Source organism: Acomys russatus, chromosome 14 (genome assembly GCF_903995435.1).
Source record: "Acomys russatus chromosome 14, mAcoRus1.1, whole genome shotgun sequence".
In the NCBI taxonomy this organism is placed as follows: Eukaryota; Metazoa; Chordata; class Mammalia; order Rodentia; family Muridae; genus Acomys; species Acomys russatus.
This window is the reverse complement of record NC_067150.1, coordinates 49,715,063-49,742,998: the sequence shown is the minus strand read 5'-3', so window position 1 is coordinate 49,742,998 and position 27,936 is coordinate 49,715,063. Positions and strand designations below refer to the sequence as shown.

The following is a 27,936-nucleotide window of genomic DNA, read 5'->3' as shown; positions in this document are numbered from 1 at the left end:
AGTGGGAGTTGCACAATGTATGGGATGGAGCCGCGAGGCCACTGCTCAGCCAAAGGCAACAGTCAGAGGTCTGAGCACCTGAGAGAAGCAGCCCTAACCCTCTGAGTACCAGCACCACAGATCAATGTCATTTCTTGACCTGCGGATCGATTCTACACTCTCAGAGTTTAATTGCCTCGTTGGCTCTGCCCTGGGGAAGAGAAAGCTTTCTTGAGGAAAGAAGGATCATCAAAGATGGCCTTTGGGCCTCGACTGCTGTCATTCCTCCAAGGAGGAGGATGGCCTGCAGGCTACTGACCTCTCCAGGCCCCAGGCAGGATCTTCCCTGCCTGTGTGTGGAATGAGGGCCTTGTAGGGATGGTACTCTGGCCTGAGGCTACTCTGCTGCTCCTGATTCATGTGGTGGTCTTGGACAAGGGTGTGCACCTGGTAGGCAGTGTGAGAGAGAGAGGGTCCAAATGCAGCATAACAAGTTCTGGAAACTTCAGCCTGCTGTGGAAGGACCCCACCCGACCCCCGTCACTCCGTCTCTTGTCTGCTGTGTGGTTCAGCTCTGAGGAAGGGTGGGATTGTCCTGCTGCTGGAGATAAGACTGAGAGAAGGACCCAGGAAGTACCTGGCTCAGTTCAATGCGGTGTCCCTGAGACTCTGCTCTGTTTCCAAAGGACAAAAGCTGGGTGTCTGAGCTGCCAACACCCTCCTTGCAAATAGGGTTTTTTCCCTATTTTCTATTTCCCCAGGGCCAGCTTCTCCAAGAAGGCAAACATGTCACTGTGCGGCAGCAACAGTTGAAATCCCATCAGCCACCTCTCCTCCCAGCTTCACCAACCTCCTCTCCGCTCCTGTGGTTTTCTTAATAAACACCTCTGAAATATTTATGAAGGCAGCTTCAATGAAGTAACACAACATCACTTTAAAATGATTTTCTTCTAAATAGGTAGTTTGAGACTGGACTCCCTCCCATTACTCAGCTCTGGAAGGTGGTCCCCTTGCTTGAAGCCCTGTGTGGGAGGCACTCAGGTCTCTCCATTACCCGGCCTGGCAGTGGGTATAGGAGTCCAGGCCTGGAGTGTGACAGTGTGACTCCAGGACTAGACTTTGGAGCAAATGGTCAAGGGGGCTGGGGAGACAATCCAGGCTTCTGGAAGAACTGAAGATTGTATTTTAGAACCATGGACAGCAACCTCTATGGCCCTTGGGGCTTGAGATAAATTGGTACCCTTGGTTTTGGTGGGTAGGGCTGGAGAAAGACTAGAGTCTAAAAGGAAGTGGTGAGTGCTATGGCTTAGTGGAGAGGGGTCTGAGTTGCTTTTCACCCTGAAGAATTGTTGCCCGGGCTTAGCTACTTCCAGTAGCCCTGGTCAGAAGGGTCCTGTGTACAGGTTGTGGTGTTGGCTGGAATCTGCACATGGTCACAGCTCTGTCTCTCCGGCCTGTGTAGTTCCTTGGTACCCTCTTTCTTGCGTAACTCCTGGAGCTTCCCTCTTAGATTCATCTAAGGATGGCATCTCATCTAATCTCCAGGGACAGGTGGAAGCATCGAGGTCCCCTGCCTCGCCCCAGCCAGAAAGAAAATCTCATCCCAGCTACCCAGCATGTAGACAGAAGGGTGGCTTTGACAAGGCAGCTAGGGTGGAAGGTTCCACTCTCTCCCTGCCGGTCCTCAGGAAAGTCCCTCTAACAGGAGCCGGTTTTCATCCCAGTCGCCTGAAGCCTAGAGCTGCTCTAATTATGTGTCAGGCTGGAATCTGACAGGAAGCATTTTAATTATTAATTTGAAGTGTGCTAAGCATCAGAAAGGAGGAGGGTCAGCTCTTGGAGCTCATGCCCAGGCCTGTCTGCTGGGACCTTGTTCCTCCTACCTCCTATCTTCCTTCCCCAGCTGGAGCCCCTTTCCTGCCCCAGCCATGGTTTCTATCTCCCAGCTCCTTGACCTTCCTTGTCTCTCTCACTGTGCACCATTCTTTCCCCATTCCCTATGCTCATAGGCACAGATCCTCGTATTCCCATTGGATGGATAAGATACTGAGGCCCAAGGATGTCAAGAGGATGGTTTGTTGTCACAGTGTTCATGAGCAGGAAGGACCTTTAGGTTTTCTGATTTGAGGTTTTCCTTCAGTGCTTGCCCGTGAGAGAAGGTGGCTCTTCTATCGGGTGCCATCTACTTATGCATATTATATGAGATGGCAAAGTGTCTTCAGTTGCTGCATACGTGACACCTCTGTGAGTGTTCACATGTGTGTGTATGGGAGAGCATGCGTGCACACAAGCATGCATGTGGGGAGACTGTCATTCCACTAGTGCTACCCTCCTTTTCTGAGACAGGGTCTCTCAGTGGCCTGGGGCTCACCAAGAGGACTAAGCTGGCCAGCCAGTGAGGCCCAGGGAGCCCCCGTCTCAGCTTCCTCAGCACTGAGAGCCCACGGGTCCTGGGGGTCTCAAGTCCTTGTGCTTGCAAGACAAACATTTCACCTACTGAGCCGTCTCCACAGCCCCATGGACACACTAAAGATACAGTGTCTTTGTTCTGTCTACACCCAGGCTTGGCCCTGTCCTTCTGGGTTCTGGGGTCACACATTTAGCTTGTTTCAGTTAACGTACATTAGGGCATGCTGTGATATAAGGGTCTAAGGACATCTCATCAGTTTCTTCTCTTGTCCTCAATCAAGAAATGTTCATCCAAGGCCTCGGGAGCTCCCTGTTTGGCCACTTTAGTCTAATTGGTGATCTCCAGGCCACTAAGTAACCCTGCCTCAATGGAGGTAGACAGTGTTTCTGAAGACGACACCGGGGTTGTCCTCTGGCCTTCAGAACACATACACACACACATCTGCACATGGGCAAGCGTTAAAGAAAGCAGTTCACAAGCTGGGTGGTGGTGGTGCACACCTTTAATCCTAGCACTTGGGAGGCAGAGGCAGGTGGCTCGCTATGAGTTCAAGGCCATCCTGGTCTACAAAGTGAATCCAGGATGGCCAAGATAACATAGAGAAACCCTGTCTCAAAAAACAAAACAAAACAAAACAATAAAAATAAATAAATAAATAAAAATAAAAAAAGAAAGAAAGAAAGCAGCTCACCTGCTAATTGGTTGTTTATAGATTTAGTTTAGTTTTTTAAGACAGGGTTTCTCTGTGTAGCCTTGGCTGTCCTAGACTCACTTTGTAGACGAGCCTAGCCTTGAACTCACAGAGATCTGCCTGCCTCTGCCTCCCAGAATGCTAGGATTACAGGTAAACACCACCTTGTTTGTTTTATAGATTTAATCTCTGATAATCTTTTGTGTATCAGGTCCTGTCTTGTCTCTCATATGCTATTTCTGCATTTTGGGTATGAGCTTAGGGGCTGAAAAGCACATGATTTGTCGCATGTCCAGCACTGGGGGGTAGTTGGTGAGGTTGAGATAGAGTTCCTATCCCAGGCTATCTCCTGCTTCTGCTGTACTGAGAGCTTCATACTCAGCCAAGGATAACTCACCCTAACTTAATGGCTCCTCCTACCTGATTTCTCCATGCAGCCTTCATTTGTGTCAGTTTCTGTACTATTGTGGAAGTTAAGCCACGAACCAGTAGACGAACTGCATACTTACACTAATTTGATCAAGGAGGATCATAGGGCCTTGGAGGCAGGAACAAAGAACTTCAGAAGAACAAAGGAAGACTTTCTGGGCAAGGCAATGTTTGGGTTGAGTGTTGGACACTTGACATGCCAATCCTAGTTGGGTGGAGTGGAAAGAAGCCACCAAATTTCAAATAAAAAGGACTTTAATGTAGGGTATTGGATGCTTTCAAAAGCCTTAGACAAGATTAAATATGTGGCTTGACTGGTAGAGTGCTTGTCTCCTCTACACAAAGCTCCGGGTCTGGTCCCTAACATAGAATAAGCTGGGCATGATGGCTCGGCACTTGGCAGGTGAAGGCAGGAAGATCAGAAGCTTATTGTCCCTCTTGGCTACACACCAGGCTTGAAGGCAAGCCTAGGCTACGTGAAGAAGAAAGAGGAAGAGGAGGAGGAGAAACAAGGAAGGAAAAGGAGGATGTTACATTTCAAGAAGCTTGAGGCTGGGTCTCCAGCAAAGCTTTCTGGAGCACAGAATGGACAAGTTAGAAGACTGCTACCTGGGTGATGTAGATTGAATAAACAGCCTCCAAAGATGTCCATATTGGAAGCCACAGAGCCTCTGGAGCTACTTCATAGGGCAAAAGGGATTTAAGCATGTCCTGTCCTCAACACAAACTACCTGTGCCCCAAGATAGCCGAGAATGTGGCCAACGCAAGAATCACAGACTCACTTAAAACATTATGGGACTTGTTTTTGTAAGCTGGTTATGCAGTTCTTGAATGCAAACTTGTTCATAGATGACAATGTTGTGATGTCAGAAGGTTGGACATGCCTGCCTGGTCGATGGAAAAATCTTAAGACCTTGCTTGGATTATCCAGTGTGGGCCCGATATCATCCCAAGTATCCCTAGAAGAGGGAGGCAGGAAGTAGAGTGAAATGCTAAAAATGGAGCTGGGCTGAAGATGGAGACAAATGCCATTAGCCAAGGAATGTAGGAGGCAGCTATAGCCTGCAAAAGATGTGGGCACAGATCCCTCCCCCTTTTGCTTTTAGAAGGAGCATACACCTGCTCAGACCTTGACATTAGCGCAACAGACCTGTCCTGAACTTTTGGTCTGCAGAGCTATAAAGGTCCATGGTAACTATTTGCAGCAGCCAAAATATGAGGCACGTGAGAGAAATCACTGGAACCACTGAATTTAAAAACATGTTTCCAGGGTGGGGATGCAGCTCAGTTGGTAAGAGCGCATGCTGTGCATGAAGCTCTGCGATCAGTCCCCCAGCACCACATCAAAGCAGGGATGGTAGCACGTGCTATCCCAGCATTCCGGTGGCAGAGGCGGGAGGATCAGAATATGCTTCGAACCAGGGATTGTAGTGCCCACTTCAATTCCCAGTGCTGGGGAGGCTGCAGACAAAAAGAGTGTTAGCCTGATCAAAGCATCGGAGATCCATTGCTCCTGCCTCCCCACACCCAGGCATTTGAAGACTCAACAGAGAAACATTGCATCATTTCTGTGGTCTGGTTTGCTGGCTGAAAATAGCCCAGTGCAGTCATAGACAGCTTCCAAACTTCGTCAATAAGCATCTGGTTCCTGGAACCCAATTCACACACAGAACCTCAGCTGCCTGTTTAGCTTTCCAGCTACTGTCGGATCATCTCGGGGCTCATGTGACCTTGTGGCATCTCGTCCACTGATGAGCAGGACCCTGGTGTAAAGACAGGCTAAACTGTTTGCTGTGGGCACAGAGTTAGAATCCAGTTTTGGTTACTTTTCTAGTTTCAGCTTCTAACTGCCACACATCACAGCAGAGGGAGCAGGGCAGTCCCACGGAAAGCAATTGGTCACTTTGAGAGCAGTCAGCAGCTCAGAGGCAGTGCACAAAAGGCTACATGGCAGAGGTAGCAAGAGGAGCAGAGACCAACAGAGACCAGGTTATGGAAGGTAATGGTGACCTGCAAGGTGCTGCAGAAAAGACCACAAGAGACCATTGAAAATCCTTTCTTTTATTCTTTTCCTCCATAGGATCTTTTGAAGGGAGGGGAGAAACAAGCTGTTTTGCATTTTGTATGTGAAGAATGGTTTAAAATAGAGATCGAAGAGCTAAGTCTGATAGAAAATGGAGCTTTGGCCCTGGTCACACACTCAACTCTGACTGTGGTCATGCACTGAGCCAGAGCCCCAATTCTGATCACACTCTGGCTCCAGACTCTAGTCACACACTGAGCCTTGATCCTGTTCACATGGTGAGCCCCAATCCTCATCTCACCCTGACCCTGATGTGGTTACACATTGAGTTCTGACCCTAGTTATACACTAAGCCCCAAGCCTATCAAACACTAAGCTTGAATTTCTCATACACTGTGTCCTGATTGTGTCCCACGCTGAGGCTGGCTTTTACCCAACACAGAATCCCACCCTTGGCCTGATCCTGAGCACTCTGGCTGTGGAGAGGTCTTTCCAGGAACTGAACTCTTGTAACCATCCTGGAAGGCCCCTGATGACCCCCTGATGATGGGGGCTGTCAGGCAAACAAATGATTCATGCACTGCAGCCTTTGTTATTGCTGTGTCTGCAGCCCCAGAGCTCACATCTTTAAACAGTTTAAACAGTGTCAGCTTCTAGGAGGTGAAGGATGACTGGACACTGCTTGCTTAGCATTTGATAAATGGAGGTGGAATTAAAGGAGGAGGAGGAGCATGGGGTGAGGAAGGAGAGGAAATGGAGGTGAGTTTCTAGAATATTCAGCTTCTCTTTCCACCAGGATGGGGCCCCCAGAGCACCCCCCTAAAACAAATGGGTATTGGGGAGGATATACTTGCAGCCTGGGTGAGATGTACTCTGGCCTTTTTCCAGGAGAGTTCACGCCCCAGGACCTCAGCCCCAGGCCAGTGGGGTCTCAGCGAGGGCAGGGCCTGAAAGCGCATGCTCAGTAGGGTAAACTGAGCCTGTCGAGCGATGGCACCTACTGGCCGGGCTCTGGCAAGCACGGCAGAGACAGTAGGATTCTTCCTGTCATAGGAAGCTGAAGGTAGAGTTAGACCTTGTGACTAGAAAATATCCTGTGTAAAGGCAGGTGAGTAAGTTGCTCACAAAGCTGGAGCAGCGGAAGTGTTTAGGCGCTAGAGATATCCCTGGCGTCCTACCACTCCTACTTTCCCTTTCAGCTTGGATCACTTGGACCATGGCTGCCCACCCTTGGGCAGATTCTTGTCTATCTATCATCAGTCTCGTAGGTTTCTGTCCAGGTCCTGAAACCCTTCACGAATAAGAGAAGTATCCTCCCAATACCAGGTATGGTCACTACAGGAGGATGGACCCCTTCTAAGGGACAGCTAGGTACCATCCCTGGAGTCCACTGTCAGCAAAGCCCGGCTGTCCTGGGAGACTCTGCTCCAGCCTTCCCTTCCTTCCCTAGACTGTGGTGGCTGTCCCCCTCTGGGGGGCCTGACAGCAGCCACAGGAATGCTCTACTGGACCCTGGGCTAAGGACACTTCCTAGGGTCAATGCGTCAAGGAAAGAGTGAGCCCTTGAGCTGAAAGTCTCTCTGGGGATCTTTGCAAGTAACTTGTCGTTGATCCGCCAACGGAAGAAGCTGCTGGTAGATCTTGTGACATGAAGAAATCAAAGCTTAGTCGGGCATGGTGGCACTAGCCTGTCATCCCAGCACTTAAGAGAAGCAGAGGCAGATGGATCTCTGTGAGTTTGGGGTCAGCCTGGTCTACAAAGCAATTCCAGGACAGGCAAGGCTACACAGAGAGACCCTGTCTCAAAAAACAAAAAACAAAACAAAAATCAAAGCGCCAAGAGGTTAAGCAACCAGTGCCAGGTCCAGAGCTTGCAGGGGTTGGATGCCCAGGCAGACTCTGGTCTCTCCAGATGCAATGTCTGGGAGTCTGGCAGTGAGTCACGTGAAGGCTCAAGCTTTCTTATCACCTGACCCAGGCTACAGGCAGCTTCTGACCCTGGCCATGGGGAATCAGTGATTATGACCTGGGGTAGACCCTGCTGGACCTGAACTGTCATGGCACCTGCTCTCTGTATCTGGAAAATTGGGATGAATTTTGTCCAAAGAATTGTCCAGATGAGGTTGCCTCAGTCTCTCTCTCTCTCCCTCCCTCCCTCCCTCCCTCTCTCTCTCTCTCTCTTTGTCTTGAGTGTTAACTGAGGTCAGAAGACTGACCCTGGATATGGGTGGCACCATGTCCTAGGCTCTGGACTGCGTGAGCAGAGAAAGCAGGCTCAGTACATAGCAAGGAAGCAAGCAAGCAAGGGCTTGCTTAGTCTCTGCTCCTGATGGTGGACGAGATGCTTTGGTCCCTGCCGTGTCTTCCCTACAACAATGGGCTCTGATCTGGAACTATAAGCTGAAATAAACTCTTTCTCCTCTCAGTTGCTTTTGCCAGAAAATGTCATCCCAGCAACAGCCTTGATAAGAGAAACTGCCCTCTTCCTGCTCTATTTCCTGTTAGAACTTCTCTCAACCACCACAAGCAGGCTAAGGATGCCAAAGTCACTTGGAGCTCTGAAGGCTGCGGTGTGAGGCTTTTTATGTATCCAGGGGCTTCTGGTAGCATCATCCATTTGCATACGACCCATAACACTCTGACTGGAGGAAGTTCTGATAGGGTTGGGGCAGAGGCACAGGGAAAGGGATATAGACTTGTCAGTGAGATATCTCAGAGGGCTTTGGGAACAGCTTCCCAGGCCACCAGCATTGTGGGAGCGGAAGGCTGCTATGTGAACACATTTAACTAGCAGAAGGTGCTATGTGAACACATTTAACTAGCAGAAGGATGCTATGTGGACACATTTAACTAGCAGAAGATGCTATGTGAACACATTTAACTAGCAGAAGGATGCTATGTGGACACATTTAACTAGCAGAAGGATGCTATGTGGACACATTTAACTAGCAGAAGATGCTATGTGAACACATTTAACTAGCAGAAGGATGCTATGTGGACACATTTAACTAGCAGAAGATGCTATGTGGACACATTTAACTAGCAGAAGGATGCTATGTGGACACATTTAACTAGCCTTTGCTGATCTGGAGCTTCAGAACAGACACCTCATGGGGCAAAAGCACTGGATTCAGCTCACGTTCACTTCCTGCATCCGATCCTGATGACTGGCAATTCAGGAATGAGTCATCCACATGGCTGGTACTCTAGTGGATGGCAGAATAATGGGTTTGAAGTGAAGTTTTTTGTTTTTTAAATTCTCAGCCCTGAGCTGATACTCCAAACTTAAAAGAAAAATTAAAAAGCCAAATAAGGGAAAAAAGTGAAAAACCAACCAATGGAAATTCCAAACTGGATGAGGGCTTCTGAAATTCTCACTTCAGAGCTGGAGACTCAGACAATATGGCCTCCTGTGCTCGAGGCGTGGAGGTGGGGGAGGGGGGTCTTCGTGCCCCAGCGTGGCACTTCCTTCTTCTCAGGAAGTCCCCTGGAATCAACACCTTTATGACCCTTCATGGAGGGCTGGAGTCAAGGCAAGAGGGGTCAAGTACCCAGAAGTCCATTGAATTTCCCTCCCTCAGAGGGCTGTGACCCAACAGGGAGGATGGCTGAGGTATGGGAGACAGACTTCTGTACAGTGAGGAGGGTGGGTGGCAGGAATGCGCAGACATGGCAAGGGCAGAAAGGAAGCACAGCAGTGAGGTGACCACAGGTGCCAGCGTTAGTGAATGAGTTGCCAGGCAGGATAGGAATACTGGTGAGTAATTGCCTCACTTAGAGGAGAGGAGACCTGTTACCCCACTCCTGCTGACTGGCTCTGTGTGAGAACGGCACCCCAGTGTTGTCACATCTACTGATTTCCTTTCCCCAGGAAATCTAAATTTCCTATAGAATTGTCTAAAAATAACAAACACAAAATGGCCAGGCAGTTGTGGTGGCACAGACCTTTAATCCCAGCACTCAGGAAGCAGAGGTAGGCGGATCTCTGAGTTTGAGGGTAGCCTGGTCTACAGAGTTAGTTCCAGGACAGCCAGGGCTACACAAAGAAACCCTGTCTCAACATAAAAACAACAACAATAACAACAACAAAAAACAACCAAAAATCCCACCAAACCCCAAAACAGGTGTGCGGGCTCCTAGCGTGTGAGCTCTGACTTGGGGGCAGAAATGTGCCCAGGGAGGAGGAGAGTTAGTATGGTTAGCTTGACCAAGGAGCAGCTGAGTTGCAGGGGCTCTCAGATCCTCTTGGCGTGGCTCAGGGGGAAGGCCACCACCCTGATGCTGCTTCTAGGCTCCAGGGAGTGCCAGATGCTCTTAAGTATGTCAGGAAGCCTGAGGAAAGGGCCTTGATGAGGAAGTTGAACCCTCAGGGCAGATGCATGTGCTTAGTGGGCATTTAGGACTCCACGTCTGGGCATCTTCCTTTGCCTATACCAGGCCTGGCGGGGGGCGGGGGGCGGGGGGGATGTTTCTATTGACAGGGGGCTCTTGTCCTACTTTCAGACTCTGAGAACAATGGGGACCCCTCTTGTTACAGTGCCACAAGTTGAGCTCCCCCAGGAACAGTCCCAGAGCCACGTGGGGGTTCCCAAGCTGAGCTCTTGCCTTGCTCCTGACCGTGATCCCCTAGGTGCCTCTCAGGCCAATGGCAGCTGTCACCTCCTACAGACTGCTCTGTCACTCTGAAGACTCACCCACCCTCACAGGTGATGTCCCTTCTACCGCCCTGAGCCTTAGGGCAAATGGGCCTCAGTTTGGATGCGATGTGTCCCCTCAAAGGGCTCATGTGTAGGTGTGGCCCACAGCTGATGGATTCAATCACTGAGAGGTGACAGAAGCACAGGCTACTGATAGACTCATTATTTGGTGACATTACTGGGGGTTGCTGTAAACTAGGAAGTGGAACCTGGTTGGGTGAAGCAGGATGTGCAGGTAGGGGTGGGGAGCAGATGTTGCCTTTGAAGGGCCTATCTTGTGTGTGGCTCCTTCCCGTCCGTTTTGATGCCCCCCAGCTGCCATGAGGTGAGCAGCCCTGCTCCATGGCATTCTCCCTGTCTGTTGCCTCAGGTGGCTATGGACTGTGCCGCTTGAAACCAAGAGCCAAAGTGAAACCTCCCTCCTTTAGGTGGCTTCCTCAGGTGTACTGTCACACCAACAGAGACATGCTCAACCTTCTCCAAAGTGGCACAGTCATAGATACTACCATTTGCCTGGGGAAATTCTCCATTCTTACAGGAGCTGCCCTGGCCAGGATGAGTATAGGAAACCCCACAAAGATTGGGGCTCCCATAGGTGCTCATGGAGCCCCCGCAACCCTCTCTTAGAATGAAAAAGCAGCTAATGGTTGGTGAGGAAGAAACATTGTTTTCAGTGATGTAGTCATTGGTAAGTTTCTTGTGCTCCTGTAAATAGACCTAATAAAATTGAGCCACAAAAAGAAGAAAAAGAAGAAGGAGGAGGAGGAGAAGAAGAGGAAGAAGTAGAAGAAGGATGAGGAGGAAGAGGAAGAAGACATGAGAGTAGAAGGAAGATTAATTGAGATGATTAAGGGTATCAACAGGAGAAGGAGGGGACAAGAGAAGGTAATGAGGGGTTAATACATTATATATATTAATCAAAATTCATTATATATGTATTAAAATGTAATATTGACGTCTACTACTATCTGTAATTAACACACGTTAATAAAAACTTAAAAAATGAAATGAAAATGAACCGGAAGGCATCAGGCCACCAGACCTCTGTCCAAACCTCTTCTGTGGGTTGTATGTACCCCATAGTGAGCCCCACTCGGCCCTGTCTTCTAGGGAGTGGAGGATGGGTGGGGCAGCCCTTGAGACTAGGTTTCTGTAGCGCTTCTGAGATGGCAGCAGGGAAGCCAGATGGTGAATCCCTGTCACAGGATGAGCCTGTTTCACAAAGCTCCTGACCCCTGCTTGTCCCAGCAGAAACAGGAGGGACAACAGGGCCTCAGGCAGGTGCTTGAGCTTGAGTATTCCTGGCAGGGAGTCACATCCAATCATCATGGGGCCCAAGCTGTAAGCAATGTTGGCCTGAGGTTACCTGAGACCCCCTGCATTGCCTCAGCTTGTTTGCTGGAGACCAGTAAAGGAGCAGAGGTAAGTGATAACAGTGGCTGTGTTGGGATGCAGGGCAGGCAGGTGGGCAGAGTGAGGTCCAGGAAAATCCCAGCTGGGCTAGGTGTATCACAAGGACACAGCCTCAAGAACCTGCCTAGTTAGCCTGGCACAGTGGCACATGCATGCCTGTAATCTCAGCACTCAGGGTGCTGGGATGGGAGGGAGGCAGAGGCAGGCAGATCCTGTGAGTTCAAGGCCAGCCTGGTCTACAAAGCGAGTCCCGGACAGCCAAGGATCCAGCCTAGCTGGTTTGTGGAGGACAGATTGGTGGGATACAGAGGTTTTTCAAGGGTTTTTAGTATACTCAAATTACCAAGGGGCTAACTGCGCTGCTTTTTTCATTATGCATTGAATGAATCGCTATCATAATAGTCTGCTGGACAACCCAGTATTGACTTGCCTTAAAGACAGACTCTCATCTCAGACTAGGCAGACGTTCTGTTTCCCTTCCTCAACCCTTGTCAAGAGAATAGAGTGAATTGGTGAGAGCTGGAGGGGGTGGGGTGGGGTGGGGTCTGAAGTTCCTAGCGGAGAGTGCCCCCAGCTTTTCCGTTTTACCCCATTTTGCTCCAACATCTTCCCTCTACTTCAATAAGACCTTACCCTGGCCCAGCATATGGTCACTCCAACTACTTTTGTTTTAAGGTCCCAGGAGCCACCAAACAACCGTCATTCCTCCTTCTAGGTACCCAGGGATGCCCCGTGCCAAAGGAAGGGCCGTAAACACTTGCTCGTAGGTTTCACAAACTACAGCAACACTGAATTCCTGCTTTGTAACTGAGACCTTCTCCTTTGTTCATTTGTTCCCTGACCTATAAAATGATGGTTGTGGTTACTCCATTTGCTCAATAAAGACGTATTGAACAACCTGTTCTGTGCAGGGCCCGCCTGGATCTGTTATTTAGTGTTGGTTAAAAGACACGGCCTGGTGCCTGCCATGCACAAGGCTGTCGATAAATGCCGGTTTTCTTACACAAGTCTCAGTTTGGGAAGGAGAAAGGGGTGATAGGCGGAGGTGGGAGAGGTGGGGGCAGAGAAAGTGGACTCAAGGCGGGGTGTGGAAGGCTGGCCTTGCTGCCTTTTGGATTCTTACGGCCAACTTCGTCTCTTGTTAACATGGCCTGGCTCTGTCTAAGGAGAAAGGAAGGCGCTGGTGGTCTCTGGATGGTGTGTTCCGATTTCTGCCCTTGGTTTCATCAAACCACTTCTGCCCACTACGCAGTTGGGATCCTCCTTATTCTCAGGCACTCATGGACAGTGCACTGCGCTTATCCTACCAAAGAGTTGTCAGGCTGAGGAGCCTCCGGCTCTGAGGACATGTTTCTGAGTAGCTTCCTCACCAAATTGGCCCCTCTGGCTTCTGGCATTTTCTTTTTTCTTTAGGCATCCTGGCAAGGCTAGGCCCAGGACACACCCCTGATTTTCAAGACTGAAACTCCACATTCTCCATTCCTGTCCAGCTTTGAGATACCCTAAACCAGCCTCTCACAGGGGAGAGACAGAGTTTATGTGCATGTGGGGGTGTATGCATGTGTATGTCTGTGCATGCATGCACAGACAAGCAACAGGAGATCTGGCACACTCGAGGTCTTCAGTGATGGCTGACTGACTGAATGCACATTGGATGTCCCTGTTGCAAAGGGGGCTCATTAATACATTTGTCAAACATTTATCAAATCTATGATCCATCAGTTTGGGGCTGAGACGGGTCCTATGACATGCAGACTGACAGGAGCTAAGTCTCCCCAAACAGAAGTTCACTGGCTTCCTCTTCCTAACACATTTCTTACTCCCTAAGGCTCACATGGTTCTCAGGCCATTTAATGTCTACCCTTATGCCAGCACATATATGAGTGTTAAGAAACTGAGTTTGGAGTTGAATCCTGATTCCCTGACTCATTGTATGTCCTTTAGTAAATGGCTTGACTTCTCAGAACCTCAGTTTTCCCATCTGAAAACAGGCACAAGTAAAACGACCTGTTTTGTAATGTCTGTGAGGAATGAATGAGCTAAGGCACATGCTTGCACAATCCCAGTGCATAGTATGTGCTCATTAATGGAGCTGTTTATTATGCAAGGGCCAGGTTGGCTCCCTTCTACCGCCTGGTGGCGAGTGAAACTCTACTTCCTAGAAGCAGATCTGCTCCTCAGGAGCGAAGCCAGAGGCCAGCAGAGGCCTGGAGGCAGGGAGGAGCAGAAGGCGGAGCTAACCTGGTGGAGGAGGGGCCTAGGATGGCTTTGTGTGCTGTAAAGATGGGAGCACCTGCTCTGATGGTCAGAACATCTTTTCTCCCGGGGTGGACATTCTCCAAGTCGTAAGAAGTCCAGGTAATCCCATCCCACGGCCAGTGAGGTCTGAATCTGTCCCATACGCCGAGAGCTTTCTGGGCCTTCCCCATTGTGGACCTGTGTCTAACTTCAAAATCAGGACGCACTCACTCTATGCCCCACCTGGGCACATGTGGTTGAGGTTATCTGTGACCAAACATAGTCATATGGGCCTGGGTCAGAGGAAGCATTTAAGGAAAACGGAGACCCAGGTTCTGGGCCTCAGTTTCTTCCTCTGTGAAGTGAAAACTACTCTGCAGGTTTCATTTCCACAATGGTTGAAAAGATGAGAAAAACAGTCTTATCACGAGTGAGGGAAAAACCAGTCTCAGAGAGAGATAATGGGACAAGTGGGAACTGTTTGGCCCAGGGAGGGCAAGGCCTTGCTGGCCCACTGGTATGAGCTAGCCTCAGCTGGCTGCACCACACTGCCTTTGTAGGGCTCTGACCCCTACACGGCGGAGATAGGTCTCATCTTGTGATGCCCTAGACCTACCAGATTTTCTAGCCAGGTGCTTGTATCCCCTCTAGACCAGCCTGCTAGTCCCCTCTGTGGGACCACACGGTATCTCCCTAGGCAGTGCAGAGGCCCCTCCTGGTGGGTTGTGGTTCTGCTTGAACAGAAGGCCACAGGACTGATGCTCTTACCAGTTTACCCACCTGGCCTCTCTGCTTCAGGTGGGGGTAAAAGTCTCGATGTGGCCCTCTCCTGGCCTCAAGCTGTTTTTAGGGGCAGAGTCATGTGGTATTTCTGAATCAGGATGGTTTTGACCTCCCATGAAAATGGCTTCCACTCAGTCCCTCTACCCTGGAAGCCATTGGAGATGTGGGCTGGCCCACACTGACCACGGGAGGCATGCAGTGCATTCAATTTATCTCAGGTGTGTACACTCGCCACCTTCCTGGATCTCTGTGACTGCTGTTGCTGTGGTGAAGACTATCAGACCCATTTTACAGCTGAAGTAGAAAGGGGCAAAGGGACAAATGGATAAGCCCAAGGTGACACGGCTGTTATACAGCAGGGCCAGGCACAGCCTGTAAACTACTTGTTCTTGGGGACAGGAAAACAGAGGCTCTGTGACCTTGGGTCAGTTATTTCACCTCTTTGAACCTCAGTCTTCTCATGTGAAAAAACGGAGCAACAAGGTAACGTTACATGGTGCATTCAGCGTAGTGACCTGCTCCGTGTGAACGGTGACTGACTGATAGTGTCAGCCTCAGGACATTTGAATGTGGTGGCTGCGGGCGAAGCTCTGTTGCCGCTACACTCCTCCTTTATCTCTAGTCAGGACATGCTAAGGTGAGCTAAGGGTGTGAAGAAGTAGGACCGAGGTGGAGACCTGGGTACCCTGCCCCTGCCGTCTGCCTAGTGCTGCTGGTCTAAGAGTATCTGTGTCTTGGTTCCCAGCATTGTGATGGCCATTGCCATTGTCCACAGACCTTGGTTCTGCTCAGGGCTGAGATCTCAGAATTCTGAACCCCAGGGCTAAGAATGGGAGCTAAAGGAATCAGAGTGGACTGGGTTCTTGGATTGGACCAGCCTGGTCCTGCAGGTTCCATGGCTGCCAGCCTCCCGGCAGTGCAGCCTGCCCCACAACAGGATATCCTTCTTAGTGTTTGGGGCAACCCTAAAATGTGTGTGTGTGTGTATGTGTGTGTGTGTGTCAGGGTTGTTTCTCCATGTAAGTCTGCCTCTGGGCAGACAAGGTATGACACAGGTGCTTCTGGGTCTAGCCGGAGTGATGTCAACCTTGGGTTCTATGTTCTTAGTCTTTCAGGAGGGCCCTACCCCAGCATGCCGTTTCCTTAGCTTGCCTCCAGTTGCTGAGTTCCTTCTAGAAAATGGCCCAGGCTAGCCATCACAGACCTCTGTGGTTTTGGGGACTTTGTAGGGTTCAGCTCCCTCCAGGGAACCGTGTCACATGGAGAGGAGGATGAACTCTGGGCATCTGATTGTTTTAGGATGAGCTTTCTGAAGGCTTTGGGGCCTGTGGGCCCGGATCCTTAGTATTTATGAATTTTATTATGACTGTGTTTGTTTAAATATATATATATATATATTTATAGCTCTATGCATTTCCCCCCACCCACAGCCCCTAGTTCTTGCCCTTAGCTTTCTGTTTGGTGGCCGTGTAGGGCAGCACTGTCTGCGTGCTCTTGTCTGATACTGTCTGGGTGCTGCTGTTCCTTGTGACCCTTCGGGTCTGTTCTGGGGCCAACGTGGAGCCCAAGCGTCGGGTGGTCGACGGAGAGCGCCTGGTCTTGTAGGGGGCTGGGGAGGGTTTGAGGGGGCCTGTGTGTGGCTCCACATGGGGCAGCTCTGGGGCCAGGCCCGCCTCCTCCTCCTCTACCTCCTCACCATCTCCCTCTTCATCATCACAGCACAGAGCATGGTAGAGCACTTTGTCACTGAACCGTACCCTCTCCCTCGTCCCTGGGGTCCGCTGGGGTACCTGGCCCTTTGCAGGGCCAGCACTGAAGGCCTCTTCACTGGAGGAGTCTGGTGTCTCCACTCGTGGCCCATTGGGGATGGGCATACCACCATTCATGAGCTGGTAGTCAGGGCCTGTGCCTGGCCGTGGTGCCTCAGGGCCGTCCACAGAGTCTGATGGGGTAGAGACATCGAGGAAGGAACAGAACTCCCAGCTGTCTGAGAGGATATCGGCTGTCATGAAGTCCAGGTGGCCCAGGTCAAAGGGGCCGCCCACACCTGCCTTGTCACTGCTGGAGGTGCTGCTCACAGTGGCTGTGGTCCAGTCGTCCGGCTCCAGTTCAAAGTCAAAGTCAGAAGTTAGCTTGTCGATCTGACTCACCACCTGGCCAGAAAAGGGAGAGGAGGTGAGAGAGGCTAGGTGGGACTCAGCATTACCTAGGTGTGTGTGTGTGTGTGTGTGTGTGTGTGTGTGTGTGTGTGTGTGTGTGTGCGCGCGCGCGCGTCTCTGCCCTGCCCTGCCCTACAGACCTCCTGGCAGGTGACTTTGAAAGACGATGGCTGAAACTGAAGCCACAGGCTTTGTTTGTACTGTTAAGAGCCTAAATTGAGGCGGAGAAGATGGCTCAGTTGGTAAATCGCTTTCCTTACAAGCATGAGGACTTGGGTTTGATTCCTGGAACCCATCTTAAGGGGGGAAAAAAAAGCTGGGCATGGCAGTGCATGCTTAAAATCCTAGCCCCTGGGAAGTAGAAACAGGAAGATGCCTGGAGCGTGCTGGCCAGCCAGCCAAGCCTACTTGGCAAGTTCCAAACTACTGAGTGACTGTCTTAAACACACACAAGGCCAAATTAGACAAGGGTGGACAGCTTGTCCCCTGGAGAGAGAACTGCCTTTCACCAGGTATCCTTCCATTCACACAGCCTGGGTGAGGACAGTATAGCGATCAGGGCTTAAGCTTGTTCTGCTTGAGAGGGGGGTGGGGCTCAAAAAAAAAAAAAAAAAAAAAAAAAAAAAAAAAAAAAAGGGCAGAGGTTGAGGGACTCCAACAAGCCCTGAAGACCCTGCCCTGGAGACCTCCTAGCCGTCGACTATAACATGGTAGCTGGACTTGAAGTCGGCGGAGAGAAATGAGAAGGGCACAGTCATAAAGAAGACCCTGCCCGGCCTTCTGGACCCATCACTGCCATCATTTAGTGACTCATTCAGATCTCTTTCCAACACTGGGGACTGAACAACAGGTGTGTGGCGCAGGCGGAGTCACCCTCCCCTTCGTCTGCCCTCACGCTCTGGAGCCTCCCCAACCCCCATCACCCCCTTCTTGCCTTCCTTGCCCACTGATGAATGGAGGTCAATTCCGTCTTGCTGGGAAAAAAGAATAAAGTCAGCATTCTTTGGAAGCATTAAAGAGACCATCCACCCAGGCCCAGGGGTAATTGTTAAAGCCACCCAAGGGGCATCTTACCTGTGGAGGTCATTGTAGCCTGCTTTGCCTGCCCACCTCCCAACCACCCAAAGGGAGGCCCTTGCCCTCTGAGCAGGCAGACCCTCCTGCAGACACACACTTGTCTGTGCTGCTGTAGCCACATAAACCAGGGTAGCACGCAGTGAGAGAGGGAGGCAGATTAGGCAAAGGCCCAGGGAGAACACAGAGCATGAGGACGAAGGGAGGAGAGCCAGGCCAAGACTCAAACATAAAACAATAGAAGCCAGTGAACGGACCAAGTGTCCAAGCCACCAGGAACTGCATCCAGCTTCCAGCGTCTGGCTTGCATGTTCTGCCTAGGCTCAGGGCGGTTAGTCAATAAGTTAACGAAGCAAGTCCTAACCCCAAACCCATTCCTGGGAACTGCTACCACAAGACGATGTTCCATGCATAGTGAGGGGCGGGTAGCAAGTGCCCTGAGGTAAAGCAGAAAGCAAAGACACTGCCTGAAGCATCTGGGTCAGTGGGAGATGGGCTCTCGCTACAAGTGACCTGACTGTTCCTGTCCCTCTTTCAGGTTTGTCTCTCAATCTCTAAGTGGGTGAACTAATTTACTTTGAGGAAGATTCTAGGAATCAGTGTTAGGCCTGCAGCAGACTGGAGGAGTCAGGACCTCTGGGGGATAGACTTTGGGCAGGTCACAGAAGCTAGCAGGGACTCAATGTCATTTACCACCAAGTGCCTGGCCAATGTCAGCTGCGCTTCACAGGGAGGAAGGAGGAAGGTGGGAGGACTCCGAGGAGCCCCTCCGGATCAAAGTGACATCATTGCATACCTTAGACCATCACCTATCAGTGACAGGCCTTCCACTCTACACCCTTGAGGTCATTAGGCTCCCAGTTGCTGCCTCTTTTGAAAGGTACCGGCCTGGTGGCTGGGTGCTGGGGCAGCTTTAGCAGTGGCTCTGCCATTCAGGCAGCGGCATGCTCAGATGGGACTCTCAGATCAGTGAAAGCTGTCACCAGCTGCTGCAGGCCAGGGCTGGGAGGTGCCAGGAGGAAGCTGGAGTTGAATGGCTTGGCTGAGGTCCCACAGACACAGCTGAGGCCAGGCTTCTCGAAGCTCAGCAGGAATGAGCACCGTCAGACCCCAGGCCTGAGGGAGAGTGGGGATATCCCAAGCACAACTAGCAGGGGCCCAGAAGCCCTAGAACCCAGATAATGTCCCTTTCACTGAGGAAGCCCAGGCTGGTCACCCGTCCTAGAGGCCTTCCCAATGGGGCCCTTCCCCTTATAGCATCCTCTTTTGGCTCTGCCTCGAGGTGGGGAGGGGGGTATGGAAGAAGGGAGAGAGGGAGGCTGTCTTTGGGTCTCACGCCTGCCCCCTGTTGGAGTGGAACGGAAGGCAGGTTATAATCCACTTCCAAGCTATAGTCTCCAGCTCTGACACCTGTCTCCTTGCTCAGGGAGATGAAGATGGGAGCGATATAAACATATCTTAAACAACAGGGTTAGGACACTGTCCCTGGAAGTACCTGGCCTCTGCAGCCAAAGCTGGACTCCAGCCCTGATGTCACTACTTATGAACAATCTTAATCAAGTCACTCAACTTTCAGCTCCTGTTCTGTCATCAGAGAATTCCAACAGCATCCTCTCTGCTTGCGAGCTGCTGTGAGGACTTTAACCTACCGCCCCGGGGGAAAGCGTGCAGAGCCGTGTAGAACACCGACAATCCACCACGCACCAGTGAGCGTGAGTACATATGCAGGCCCAAGAGCAGATGGGAATCAGGCTCTCACCTAAGAAATGCCACACGGATGGGCGGGTTTCAGTGCCTGTTCAGAACGCCAGGATATGGGAGTGTGCCTTTCATAGCCCTGTGTGCCGGTACTGCCCATTCTGCCTGACGTGTGGGTGTGTTTATTCGGAACAGAGCAAGAAGAGGGCTGGTGAGGCTCACAGTCAGATCTGGCTTCCTAACTACTTGGTAAACAGGAGTGAGGGTGAAACAGGAAAGCCATGTGCCTGACGTACTCCCTTCTGTGGCGAGCTATGATCAGCTCCTAAGCCTGCTGATCCTTCCCTGCTGTCCTGTTTCACAGGTCAACAGGGAGAGCAAGTATGGACCAGGCCCGTGCTACCTGCTGCTCTGATCCGGCTGTCTTGAAATCTGTGATTCCTCTCTGCGATTTAATAATCATTTTGCCTACATGTAATTTGGGATTGTCTTGGAGTGCAGAGAAATAATTATATACACAGAAGGAAAGAGGGGGAGAAAGATCCAGAAAAATCTCAAAGCTGGGGGACTAGACAGACACTGATGAGTCTACCTGTGATAATGTATATCCTGACAGGGAAACTGAGGCCTAGCACCTGGAAAGAGCTGAGTTAAAGCCAGAAGTGGAGTCCTGACTCCTGGGTCTGGCATATTACAAACAAGGCTATACTAGACTGTTCTAGCAGGGCCAAGAGTGAGTACTTGAGAGGGAGGGCAGAGCTGAGGGCTGAAGGCTGAGACAGAACCTAAGCCCCATCCCAAGGGTGGCCCCCCCCACCTCCGTCTTGATCTCAGGCTTGCCCACCAAATCTTCCTCCCAACAGTAACTTCCTGTCTGCACTAGGGATTTTCTGATCAGCATCAGGACCACATTACCCCTTTAGCTCTAGCTCTTCCCTTCTCTAAAAACTCCTGAGTCTTCCATGCGCCACCCTTTACCCCCTCCAGCAAGTGGCCTCCCCCTCATCTCTCTGCACATTTTACAGAGCTGGTGCTCCAGCTGCCACTGGGCTCACCTGGTTTGCCCTCCCTCCCACCATCCACCCTCACTTCCTGGAGGAAGGCCGCTGGTCCCCAGCTGAGGGCGATATTGGTCACAGCTCTACTTTTCTGTTGTGGTGTGGTTGCTGTCTGCCTCCCCACTAGACAGGAAGCCTATGAAAGAGCCAGGCTGTTTCCTCTGTGCTCCTGGCTTGGCACAGTTACTGGCTCACTCTACAAACAGAGCTGTAGACCACCTAAAAGACACTGGGAGGCCTCTTTGTTACAGACCTGGACCATCCAGCACACCTGGCAGAACTCCTTCTCATATGAGTTTGTGAGTGTGTGTGTGTGTGTGTATGTGTGTGTATGTGCGTGCACGCGTGCACATCCCATCCCCTGATGCCCAACAGCCAGTGCTGAGGGACCCAGAGTTCCAGACCCAGTGTCCCCACTCCTTCCCTCTTTCCCAGCTCCCTGGGCAGCTGGTTACATAACTGGGGATCCTGCATTATTTATGACCACTGATTATTTTTTAATTCTGTGATTACATTGTTTATTATCTTCCTGGGGGGCTGTGGCATTGGGGAGATGGGGGGTGAGCTGACCATGATTCATGGCTCTCATCCTGCAATTTGGCCTAATTGGCTAGGGAGCCTCTGTGAATCTGTCCAGAGAAGGAGAAGGCAAAGGAAAAAAAAAAAAAAAAAAAAAAAAAAGAAGAAGAAGAAGGAAAGGAAGGCATGAAAAAAATATATATAATAAGAAAAAAAATCCACCCAAGTTGTACTGAGCTGCGGGTACTGAGCTGACCCACTTTGCCTCAGCCCTTTGGTGCTCAGTTTCTCTTGCTCCAGCTGCGTTCTGGTAGAGGCCACATTTATTTGTCTCTTACTAGCAAGGTCTGTGGCTTTCCCTGCCACCTTTACACATGGCACCTGGCCGACGGACAGCTGGGAAACAGGCTGCTACAGCGCCTGCTTCCTATGCAAACCAGGTGGTGGGACCCTCCACTGCCACCCCAGGCTGAGGAGTGGCTGTGCCTACCCCATTCTCTTGAGGTTTTTTGGGACACAGAGGTAACAGCACCCTTAAGTTATATTCTATCCAAGACTCATGGGTGACGTGTGGGTACAGGTGGTCAATAAAAGATCACTTTTGCACTCCCCACAGAACAGGAAGGAGCAAACACATGTTCAAGGTGAGTTCAAAATATGATGGGCCAAGGATGAGGACCACTTCACCCTGCTGTGGGAGCTCTGAATCTATGGGTGCAGTGGGGGAACAGTAGGAAGGCAAAGTCTCACCCATGAACATAACCAAGGTATATTAAAGTATATGGGCTTCTCGCTGACAGCAAACTTGAGTTCCACACTCTGACCCACAGGGTCCATGGGATGCCCTCCCTTGCCCCCTGAGACCCCCTCCTTTCTCTGTTCCACGTGCCAATGGCTTCCTAGAGATTGGACACACTCCCTCCTCGAGATCCTAGTATCATAGCTCCCCCAGCCAACCGCACTCTTTCCCCTAGAAGTCTGCTGGCATTGTCCCTCATTTCTATGCTGAAAAAACTACTTTATAGGAGTCCTCATGTTACCCCGTCCCTGTCCCTTCCTCACTAGGTAGGATATAGAATTACCTACTGCAGGGGACCTATTAGAGATACCTACCAAGCAGCCAGGACTTGGCCCTGACCTCCCCGCTTTTGGCTAACAAGGAAAACAAGGCCGGGCAGGGAAGTGCTAGAATCACTCAGAAACAATACTTTGTGGGTGGCCGAGGCCTAGCTCTATGGGAGAGCACTTGCCTAGCATGTGTTGGGCCCTGGGTTTGATACCGATCACTGTAAAGCAAAAACAAAACAAAAAGGACACGGCTTTGTGTCTGGGCTATGTGATTTATATGAGGGAGCATAGAAATGTTTGGTGTCAGAGAAGCACAGAGAATCAAAGTAACTCTCCCAGGTTCACACAGCTCAGGAGGATGAGCATTAAGGGCTAAACCAGAAGTCTCTGGCTGCCTGGCCTGTGCTCTTTGTCCCTTGGGATGGTCTCTTACTGAGATCCATGGAATCTGGGGAGTTTAGGGAGCCTGCTGGGATTGGCCTGGCATCCTGGAGTAAGGAGAAAGGAGGGCTAATTTATGTCTGAGTGTCATGTCACATGCCTGGACAGTTCAGTTTCAGCTTTCAAAGTGCTTTTGCATCCCTTACCTCACATAGTCCCCCACCCCCACCCCCACCCAGGGAGGGAATGCCAGAGCTCTAGTGGGAATTGGGAGAGCAGATAGAGGGAACTCCAAATCCTCCAGGAGTGTGAGCAGGTATCGGCCCTCTTCCTTCATGTTATGCTCCAACACCGCCATGTTGGGCATCACCTGCAGCATCACTGTGAGGGACAAGTCATCGGTACCCTATTCAGAAAGGAGCAAACAGAGGCTCAGGGGCTTAGGGCAGAGCCTTTGGTGGCTTTCATCTTTTGGTCAGTTTCAGGTTTTGTGCTCAGGAGTGTGTGTGTGTGTGTGTGTGTGTGTGTGTGTGTGTGTGTGTGTGTGTAGTAGGGGGGGTGTCTTCTGGGGCCAGCGGTGAGAGGCAGGGAAGAGGAGGTAGACAGGAGGATGGTGAAGGAAGGACAGATGAGAACGGCAGAGCTTTTTTAGCTGCCTGTCTCCTTCAACAAGGTTTCTGTGCAGTGCCCCTGCCAACCCTGTATGTAACTCTTGTCTCCATACTCAAGTATTCGGTCTGAGCTAGTGGGGAGGAGCAGGTGCTACCCATGAAGTCTGCTATCATGAGGGAATAAGGGCTTGTTCACTCTACCATGGGCCCATCCATAGCCCTGATGGAGAAACACTACAGAGGGCCTGAATGGAGCCAAATAGATCAGCTGTACATCTTCCTGCAGAAGCTAGAGCTACACCACAAGTTTGAAACCAGGGACTGAGATCCACAGATATTCCCATCCCCAACAAACTCCAGCCCACAGGAAGGGTGGTTATGATTTCTAATCTCTGCTTGGGTCTTCCTTCTTGCTCATCACCCTGTGTGCACATCCCCTTTCTGGGGGACTAGGGAGCTCTGAGGCTCAACCCTCCCTGTCCCCCCCCCCCCCCGATCCAGCTGGGTGCCATTGGCAGCGGACAGGCAGTGGCATACGGGGTAGACTCTGGTTTCCATAGCAACCTGCCAAAGTCTTGGGTGGAGACACATGGCCTACAGATGTGGGGGAGGGGACTCATCACTCTGCCCTAGCTCAGACCTCTATGGTGTAGAGACTATTGCCTGGAGCTCTGGGGCGAGGATCATGGGAATTGGTAAGTATGAAAGGGAAAATGAGGGCATCTGAAAGCTCCATAAATTAACCCTGGCACTCAGGCACCACATCTAAGGCATCTCTTGGAAGTGCCTGTCAAATGCTGAGGTTGCACAGTAGCCCACCTGCTGAAGTTTCAAACAGGCACTGGGAATCTTGAGTCCTACACTCAGTCTGCTATGAACGGGCCTGTCGCTCTGGGCAAACCCTTATTCCTCTCTGGGCCCCAGTTTCTTCAATAGTAAGTGGACAGGGCTTGTCTGAACTACCTGTGAGATCCCTTCAAGTTCTGAATAACTATGCTGAGGGAGACAAAGCAGGAACCTGGAAGATGCCCCACTGGGAGTCGTACCAAGGCTGAGCCCCAGGATTATAGACAACACCAGCTCCTGTTGGGGGTTCCATGGCCCTGCCTGAGACTGGAACTTTGGATAGCCTCCATGGCCCTAATAAAACCACAGAGCATCCAGAATAAGACAGGGTACAAGAGGACATCTTACTGCTTTGAACTCATGAGGTCGGAGGACATGTAGTTCATGGGCTATATGCCTTTGTCTTCTTAATTGTATTAGGGAGCCCAGACCCTCAGCGGCCCAGCATACAGGCAGGAACACCACCACCTCTCATTCCTCTGACTGGAGGCGGTATCTCCTGGCAGGTTTCATGACCTCGGGCCCTTGGCTACCCTGCTCTAAGAGGCCTGCTGTCTCTGGCTCCCTCAGCTCCAACTCAAAGCTCCCTTCAAACAACCCCTCTCCCTGGCTTGTATTCAGGCCAGGCAGGAAAGTCACATTGCTCAAAAGGCCTGCCCATCTCCTCAGTTTCCTACCGGGCCCCCTTCCCTACGCACAGCTAGTGGTGGTGGTGGTGGTGGTGGGGAGCTTGAGTCTATAACTCAGAATGATTCACTCTTCTCTATCTCTGCAGGGGCCCTGGTTACAAGGAGTTGAAAGTTGCCTAAAGCCCACCTGGCTGGTGAAATGGGGCCCAGCGGGCAAATTCAGGCCAGCAGCTCAGAACGCTGGTCATGCAGTTTGGACTTGAACGCAGCCCAGGGGGCAGGGTGGAAGACATGTGTACCTCATTACTCCAGCAACGTGGGAAACAGTAATTAAACTGGGCTCTGCTTAGAAAAACAGAGAGGGTTTCTCCGTGACTTTCTGGTCTTGCAAAAAACCACCCAGAAGCACGCCCTGTGAGAGGGGGTTCATCTCCATTAAGGAAAAAAAAAATCCATTTCTTCTTCAATGTACAGAAGGACCTCCAATCACCAGCAGTTCCCAGCCACAGCTGGTTTGAACCCCTCCCTGCCTTTGGAAATTATGGGGTTGGAGCATCTGATGGCTGAAGTAATACTTTTTGAACTGGGGCCTCAAGCAGCAGGGACTGACTAAGTCCTTGCTCAGGGTCTGGGAGGTAAACAGTGGGGTCAAGGGACAGCTTGGGTTCCATGAAGAATGAAGTGGGGGCAGAGTCCTCTTTGAAAACCCAGGGTGCTAACCACAGAGCTGGGTGCACTGACACCTGCTCAAGCAGTCTCTGCCACACCAAAGCCCCACCACCAGCTCTGGGGACAGGGATTTTTTTTTTTTTTTTTTTTAAGCAAAACAGATTTGAAGCAAGGAGAATGGAAAGCGTGGTCCTCACTGGAAGAGCCCATGTGCACATACATTTGTACACTCAAACACACAGGAATGTTTTGATACTGAGCCCAGCCAGGCAGAGTTAGGGTCTGTGTGGCCCCTGCTCGCCTCTCACTCACCTCCCTCAGCTCCTTAGCCACTTCTTTGAGTTCCCTCAGGATGTCTTCGAGTTGCCCGATGACCATCTTCATGCGCTGTCGAATCCGCTCTCTCTCTCCACCACTGTTGGGGTCGTCACTGGGCTGCCCGAGGTCCGGGGCACCCCGAATGTTCATCCTTCACCACGTGGCCGCAAGCCTGCCCATACTCTCCCCAGCGGGGCACACGCTTCGTCTGCCTCCACGGAGCCCCCCTCGGCCGGGCAGAGCTCCACATTTTAACGGCCCCCCAGCCTACCCTGGCCTTGGGCGGCCCTCACCCAGCCCCTGTAGCCTGCCACTCCACCTACTCTGCCTCTGGGTGGGGGGTGGAGCACCCAGAGGGAGACAGAGTCTGACGGGGGTGGGGGGTGGGGAGAGGGTCAAGGTGAGGACACAGGAGGGCAAAGGGAGGGGCCTTAGGGCCCAAGAACAGCGTCCAGGACTTGAAGTGCCTGTGGTGTACAGAGCTAATCTTTGCCTGAGTCTGGATGAGGCGGCAGGGGGATGATTCTGCAAGGACTAAGGGTAAGAGATGCCCTTGGGATGGGGAAAGGCAGCAATCCCCTCACAACTCCTAGGCAGTTACAAAGGCAGAGGTGTCTAGATGCAGCCGAACCTGCAGAGGGATGGTGGTCAGGGTCTTCCAGATGTGGAGGGGGCTCCAGATGTGAACAGCGCTGAAGAGAAAACTGGATTGGAGGAGGGCAGCCCCCTGCAGAAAAAGCGAGCCTGGCGTCAGCCCTCCTAGGCTGCAGCACCAGCCTGCTGCTGCTGCCTCCCTCTTCTCCCTGCCTGCACCCTCCTTCCTCGCTGGAGATTTATTTATTTATTTTTGTTTGTGGGGAGGGGTGGTTTTCAGCACACCCCTCTTCGACAGGAAAAGTGGAAGAGCCCCTCCTTTGGAGGTATAAGTCCTCAGCCTCCTCTGGGGCACTCTAGCCGCGGTGCACCCCCCCCCCCCACCGTCCCCAGCCACCAACCAACCTCGGCTAGATTGGGTCAGCATAGGGCCTCTCCAGTCCTTCATCTTTCCAATGCCCACAGGGTGCCCTCCTTCCCAGCGGATTCTTTCTCCCCCCAGCTCCGAAGCCGGACTCCCCTACTCACCGAGGGTGGGGGCAACGGCCTTTCCTCCAAGCAGCGTCGGGGACCGAGCCCCAAGACGAGGTTGGGGGGCCCCCAAAGTTCCCTAGGGTGGGCTTCTCTCTCTGGACCCTTCGGCTCCTGGCCTCAGGAAGGTCCTCCGAGCGGTGACCGGAGACATCTGGGCGGTGGGAGGGGGCGGGGCCTCTGCGCTCCCAGGAAGGGGGCAAAAAAAAAAAAAAAAAAATCTCCCACCACGCCTGCCAGGCTCCGGGTCGCGAGGGTCCGGCTAGCTCCGAGGCCCTGAGGCCACAGGTGACCCGGGCCGAGGCGACGCCGGTCTGGTCCGGGCGACTGAGCCAAAGTCGGAGGGTTGGGGAAGGCGCCGGGATCCCCCTCAGCCCACGCCCGGCATTCCCCGGGCTCCGCAGGGTTCGCGATTCTCTCTGTCCAGTCCAGATCGGCGGGTCTGGGCCCCTCTGGGGTCTGTCCTGCCCCTGCCTTGCACTGCCCTTTCCGAGCTGGCACTGCCAGCCGTCCGGAGTGCACTCAGCCGGGACCCAGAATGTTCGTGCTCCGGCCGCGGCAGCGTCTGGAACGGCCGCAGAAACCACTCAGCCTAGCCGGGCAGTAGGTTCCGTCCACGGCGGGGAAAGTCCGGATTCCCTTCGGGTCCCGGGGGAGGGGCAGCGGCCGTGGCCTGGGGGGACCCCGTGTAGAGCACAGCGGAGATGAATGCACGAGGTCGGGGGGCCTCGGCGCGGCTGGGCTGAGCAAAGGAAGCAAAGAAAAGCAGAGGAGGCAGGCGAGGCGCCAGGGAGGCGATGGAGGAGGTGCGGCGGGCCCGGCTGGGCACACGGGGTGCGCAGCCTCCGCTCGGCTTCACCGCCTCCTGCGCGCTCGCTCACGGCTCCGCACCTCCCGGCCCCGGGAGACGAAGCGGCTGCCGATGGGGCAAACGAGGCACCGGAGCGGCTTGGGCCGGTCTTCCAGGCTGCTTCGCCCGGGCTGCCCGCCCGGTTCCGCGGGCCTGGCCGGCTTCCTCCGAGCGGCGCCGCGCCCCGCCGGACTGGCCGCCCGGGCGGGCGCTGGCTCCCTCAAAGGCCGCCAGGCTAGCGCGGCTCCGCTCGCCTCGGCGCTGGCA

At 52.1% G+C, this 27,936-nt stretch overlaps 1 protein-coding gene across 1 annotated transcript; it reads right to left on the bottom strand.

Moving 5' to 3' along the window:
* Positions 1 to 16,070: 16,070 nt before the first annotated feature.
* Positions 16,071 to 27,714, bottom strand: Insyn1 (inhibitory synaptic factor 1). The gene is made up of 3 exons (XM_051156564.1): positions 26,817 to 27,714; positions 25,689 to 26,421; positions 16,071 to 16,817 (listed from the first exon to the last, which is right to left on the bottom strand). Exons 2-3 carry the CDS (start codon positions 25,842 to 25,844, stop codon positions 16,098 to 16,100), a joined length of 876 nt encoding a protein of 291 aa, XP_051012521.1. The 5' UTR covers positions 25,845 to 26,421; positions 26,817 to 27,714; the 3' UTR covers positions 16,071 to 16,097.
* Positions 27,715 to 27,936: the final 222 nt, after the last annotated feature.